The sequence below is a fragment of the Limulus polyphemus genome, unplaced genomic scaffold, assembly GCF_000517525.1.
Source record: "Limulus polyphemus unplaced genomic scaffold, Limulus_polyphemus-2.1.2 Scaffold4614, whole genome shotgun sequence".
In the NCBI taxonomy this organism is placed as follows: domain Eukaryota; kingdom Metazoa; phylum Arthropoda; class Merostomata; order Xiphosura; family Limulidae; genus Limulus; species Limulus polyphemus.
The window spans coordinates 39,123-45,243 of record NW_013670224.1 but is presented as its reverse complement, the minus strand read 5'-3'; the positions used below and the strand labels follow the sequence as shown (position 1 = coordinate 45,243).

At 30.6% G+C, this 6,121-nt stretch overlaps 1 protein-coding gene across 1 annotated transcript in view; it reads right to left on the bottom strand.

Moving 5' to 3' along the window:
• LOC106471424 (titin-like) overlaps nucleotides 1–6,121 on the bottom strand; it is a gene marked incomplete at both ends in the record, with an annotated part of 82,671 nt that overhangs the window by 39,670 nt on the left and 36,880 nt on the right. Inside the window, 3 exons of the mRNA XM_013932025.1 lie at nucleotides 139–193; nucleotides 2,242–2,385; nucleotides 4,735–4,983. Of these exons, the coding sequence (XP_013787479.1) occupies nucleotides 139–193; nucleotides 2,242–2,385; nucleotides 4,735–4,983 (448 nt within the window). The remainder of the gene's footprint in view (nucleotides 1–138; nucleotides 194–2,241; nucleotides 2,386–4,734; nucleotides 4,984–6,121) is intronic.

The window sequence follows — 6,121 nt, the reverse complement described above, 5'->3', positions numbered from 1 at the left end:
AAATTTGCTGGTTAAATAGTATGTATTAGCTGTATTCATCTTTACCTGGATAAACAGGAACAAGTGGAATAACAACAGTTCTGATGGGTAGTGAAATTTGCTGGTTAAATAGTATGTATTAGCTGTATTCATCTTTACCTGGATAAACAGGAACAAGTGGAATAACAACAGTTCTGAAGGGTAGTGAAATTTGCTGGTTAAATAGTATGTATTAGCTGTATTCAAGATAAGAAAGTCTATTTATTTCTATTAATCATTTTCCAGGGAAAAATAGACTACACCTCTCAAAATATCTAATTAACAAGTGACAATGACTACCTATTACGAAACACTCATCTAGTGATTCATATCATTGTTTCTGGATTTTATTTTGTTGTAAATTTACAGTTTCTATGAGTCAGATTATCATTTTCCAGAAATATTTTTAAAACAAGCAGTTCTTAATTGTTGTTTTCAATTATCAGTTTGTATTTGTATGTGATACTGTAACCCATGAAAAAGGCGTAAGTCGTAATATTGGGTTTGAATAAAATCATTGTTTCTGTAGTGTGATTAGTCATTGTTCTTAAACATATTTTAGAATCATTTAGATTTTAAAGAGAATGAGAATTTTAATACACTATCAACCAAATTCCTAAATTTGACAAAATTTTCAGTGAACTGACTTTAAATCATTTCAAAAAGCATCACCAGGTAAAATAATAAATATAACAAAAAACAAGTCTAATTTTTGGCAAGAAATGTGCAAAGTATTTTGTTAAGTTTAGTTGTTTTCAGTTCCTCAGGTTCCTGTCTAAGATGTGTAAAACTACTAGTAAAAAGAGCAATTACACAGTTATATAACAGCTCACTAGATGGGATGGTATGAGCTCAAGTGTTATTCTAACAAAAGAGTATAGACTGTGGTTACGTTTAATTTCAGTACTTTCTATTAGTATGATTCCACATTATGTACTTCATTTGGTCATTGTCCATTTAAATATGTAGCTCTTTCAGCTTCTTGCTTTGTTGACATAAATTAATAGAGATAAAACATACATGGTTTGTCCAACATAAAAATACAAGAAAAAATAGGCCTAACTTTTAACAGATGTAGCATGAATATATAGCAATATAGAAGAGAAGATGAGGGTTAAACACTATTAGAGAAAACATCACATGTATGTCAGTGTTAATATACTGAATTATATTTTTTCATATAACATAATGAATTATATTCTATCATATAAACAATGATGCTTAAAATAACTTATAATGAACATAAGTAACTATCGAATAAATATTTTCTTACCCTTGGAACTTATGATGTTAATGTGCAACAAAAGTGTTAACCAAATGTATATAAATAACTTTTTAATGGATATTAATTAAAGGGGTGAGTGGTTTTGATAGTTCTACTATAAATCATAAACAAGGCAACTTAATGAACATAAGTAACTATTGAATAAATATTTTCTTACCCTTTGAACTTATGATGCTAATGTGCAACAAAAGTGTTAACCAAATGTATATAAATAACTTTTTAATGGATATTAATTAAAGGGGTGAGTGGTTTTGATAGTTCTACTATAAATCATAAACAAGGCAACTTAATGTTAGTAAGTCAACAGATAACTAAAAGTGTAAAAGTAACTTTCAATTTTTTGTTTAATTATTTGGAATTGGATAATGTTAAACCATTCCTGTTCACCATCCTGGATTCAATATGGTTTTTACCAACAGAAGGCCATCATTTTGAGGTCACTTCCTACCTTGGTTCAGAGGTCAAGGTCAATAATCAAAATCATGTAATCTTATACCATACTAATTTATAACTTGGAAAATATTACACACAGACATAGTAAATTTGATCATTTGATGCTTATAAATATGAAGTAACTTACACACTTGTTAAGCAAACCTTACATTGAACTATTTATTCAAATAAAAAAATCAGTAACACTCAATAGCCATTTATTTTATAAATGAAAATATTATAACACAGCTATGTTTAGATTCAACAAATCTTTAAGTACAGTACCTCCAATAAGTCACATCTACCTAACAAGTAATCATATTGTAATCTTTATAAACTTAACAGTTCTTCAAATTAGCATTTTGCTATTTGAAAATTCTCTGAATTTGTAATATTTAAAGTTATCCTTGCCGCATCAAAAATCTTAACACTTAAAAGACTACAAAATAATAAACAAGTAAACTCATTCACTAACATAAGGATTTCATAACAAAATTAATACTAACCATGGACTTTCAGTGAGCCTGTAGTGACAGCCTGACCTTTATTATTTGTAGCTCGACACGTGTAAATACCAGCATCACCAGTGTAAGCATGAGAAATATCCAGTGTGACAAAACCAAAATCATTTTTAACCATGAACTTGGTGGCTGCATAAGACAGAAATAATGTACAACTATTTAAATCCAAATATTAAAGAAAAAGAAATTATTTTTATCCTACAAATGGATAAAACACATTACAACAATTTTTAACAGGAAACATTTTTTTTAAGATTCTTCACAGAAATTATGATTTGAAATAAACTTCAAACTGATTTTATGTATTAAAAAACAATCAATCAATAAAACTGATTGCCAAAGATAACATAAAAAGGAAAACTTCCACACTATATTTTAAAGAATCTGGTTGGTTCCGTAGAGTAAAGGTCTGATCCGATTAATAGGGTTGCAACCCTAAAGCTAATGTGAGTTACTATCAAGTGTCACTTTCTTACTTGCTGTGGTTTGTTGGTGTGTACTAAAAAAGTTATGATATCTAATTAAAACACCTTAAGTGTGAAAAAAAGGTGTGGCCAAAAATGGAACTGAGTGAGCGACTTAAAGGAATGAAATCAAAATTCACGGCCAAAATGGTAGCTACAGTTATAGAATTGATAAGACTTTTACGGCAAATATTCGTTCATTAATTAGCTAGGTTGCATGTTTTGTTTTACCCACAATCATGCCCTAAGTTGAACAAAAAATGTGGCCTGGCTAACTAATGAATGAATATATCCTGTAAAATTCTTATCAATGCTATAAGTGTAGCTATCAACTTGGCTACCAATTTTGATTTCATTCCTTTAAGTCACACACTCAATCCTTTTTGGCTGCAGCTTTTATTCACACCTAAGGTATTTCTGATTAGATAGAGAATACACATGATAAACAACACAGTACTTACCTGGGTATTCTTTTATTTGGCTGTTGACTGTTGATGAAACTTAACCCTATTTTTTTATACTAATGTTTTTATTTCATTAAACAATGCAGCTAAAAGACAAAATAATAACACTTAAAAGTGGACAATGTCCTATAACTATCATAATTTTTCTGGCTTTCTAACTATGCAATAAGCTAAGCTTGTCAATATGTTTCCTGTGGAAATAAAGTTTGAACTCGAAAGGAAACAGACAATTCTCTGTACAGAAAACAATGTCATATAATACATCATTTGATAGATTAAAACTTAGGTTTTCTGTTGGTTATAAATCAAATAGTATTTAACGTCAGAGAGAACTATTGGCAATTTTTGAAAGAGAGGATGTGACAGGTGGGCATGGCAAGTAAGTCTGATTTTTCTAGCTTATGGCTCTGTAACCAAATAAGATTGAAGGCTATATAAATTATACGTTACCCGAGTAACTATATCATAATGAGTAATCTACATTAAATTATGTAGTTCTCAGAGGGGTGGTAAATAAATTAAAGAGGAGGGAAGACCTAGAGAGCAAATGTCACAATTCTCATACTAGGGGAGATTGAGGAATTTTAAAAAAATATTTCCTCATAAAATTAAGAACTTATGACTTTTAAAATATTAAAATTAGATTTATTAACTACATTTTGATGCCAAGTTTATTTGTATACTATGATAATAAAGTAGTTTCATTAAATTTTGAGGGTAACACTAAAAAACTTGTGACGTGTGCACTTTAACGTACCCGTGATAAGACAGTTAAATGTTTTCACCTGACAACCTTCCTCAATAACCAGATTCTTGGTCTGCTAACATTGTTGTAACTTCTAGTTTAACCAAAGTTTTACTTGCTAAATTGAGACAATCATATGAAGTTCAAATTTGTTATTATGTCTGCTGAAGGTAAACTAATGAGTTTATGTGAAATATCTTTACTTGAGATCAATGAAAGCACCCTTTTTTATCATATTCCTGTCATTTAGAACAGAAAGTAAGCTATTTAATATTCATAAAACGTTTCTAAGATGATTAACATATTCTGTTTGCTTGTTTGTTTGTTAAGCACAAAGCTACACAATGGGCTATTTGTGCTGTGACCATCATGGGTATCAAAACCTGGTTTTTAAAGTTATAAGTCCATAGACTTACTGCTGTGCCACTGTGTGCAATTAATATATATATGTTAAAAAATCAAAAATATTAACATTTCATTTATATAAAAAGTCTACTATCATTAATTTACTCAAGCAAGGTAAGGCATCACACAGACACTTTAAAAAAAATTGGCCATGCTCTCATACTTCTTTCTTTGTGACTTTCATTACGAATTATTGATTAGATAAAAAATAATACTTTATATAAGTAAATAAAACACAGAGGGAGAACATTGAACAGGAAAATTATCCTTACATGCATTTTATGTTCCTATACCACTCTTCATTGTGGAATTTTGCAGTAAGAAAACAGTGCTAAAAATAAGTGAGGACTAGAAAGAGTGGCACATGAAAATTGTACTTCTCTCCAAGAGTTTTGATTACCTGCCGGGAGAGGTTTTCCATTGACTAAGAAGTCGATGATGAGAGTTGGATCTCTTGATGGTTCAACTTGACATTGGAAGTGTGCTGGCTCTCCTTCTCGAAGCTCCAGGTTGTTTAGGTGGGTTATAAATACAGGACTTTCATACGATGGCTCCACAAACTCGGGTTCAGACCTGAAAGTAGTTTCCAACTGTTGAATCTTTGGAAGACTCCCTGGATGTTGACTTCCTGATAAGACCCCTTCACGACCTGTAGCAGATAATCAAATACATTAAACACTGATGCTCATGAACTTGTTGTAGTAAATACAGATACCATTACAAATTACCAAATAAAGATAATAAACTCTCTCTATTTATAAATTATCAAACCTAATCCTTTACTCTTAATTATTGTTATCTTAGATGAATAAAATACATTTAACTTAAAATATTTTGTTACTTAAATCTCACATAATGAATATAATGTTCATCTGACCCAAGTAAACATTTCACCCTCAGGTTGGTCTTTAGAAGATAATATTTAGTAACTGTATGACAACATCGTATATATTTCTACTCATGGCAAAGCTACTAAAGCTATTTGCTGCCATCCCTAATTTTAAACAACTGATCAGAGGGAAGGCAACCAATCAGCAGCACTGTACAACTTATCCTTCCACACTAAATACTAACTGCCATTCTTCTAACTCACCCACACCTTAAAGTACATGAAATATTTTTTGGCATCACACAGATTTGAATCCAACTTACCAGTTCTGAAATCCAGAGCTCTACTATATTATAATCACTCTGTTCAAACCCACAGTAGAAAATAAGTATACAGGAATAAAATCTGTGTGTCAAAGTTACAATTCATCAGTGTTGATAAATATATATTGCTAAATTTACCAACAACATCATACAATCACTCTGCCATTACTTACAATTTATACACATATTCTATTATTAAAAAAAACATTCTCCAGATTATTTGATGATAATGTTAACTATCTAATAAGCAAGAGAAAAGTGTTTTTAATTCCGTTTATTGGTGAAAAACTCTTACAAATCTCTTTATACCAAACAATCCCATGTTTGAGTTTATTGTAAAACTTAGACCAATCAAAGTTCATCATTTGAACTCCTATAACTTTTTTTAGTCACACTTCTAGCATCAGTCTTGTTCATCTAAAGAAAACACTTCTAACATCAGTCATGCTGATCTAAAGAAAACACTTCTAACGTCAGCCATGCTGATCTAAAGAAAACACTTCAACATCAGCCATGCTGATCTAAAGAAAACACTTCTAACGTCAGCCATGCTGATCTAAAGAAGACACTTCTAACGTCAGCCATGCTGATCTAAAGAAGACACTTCTAACGTCAGCCATGCTGATCTAAAGAAG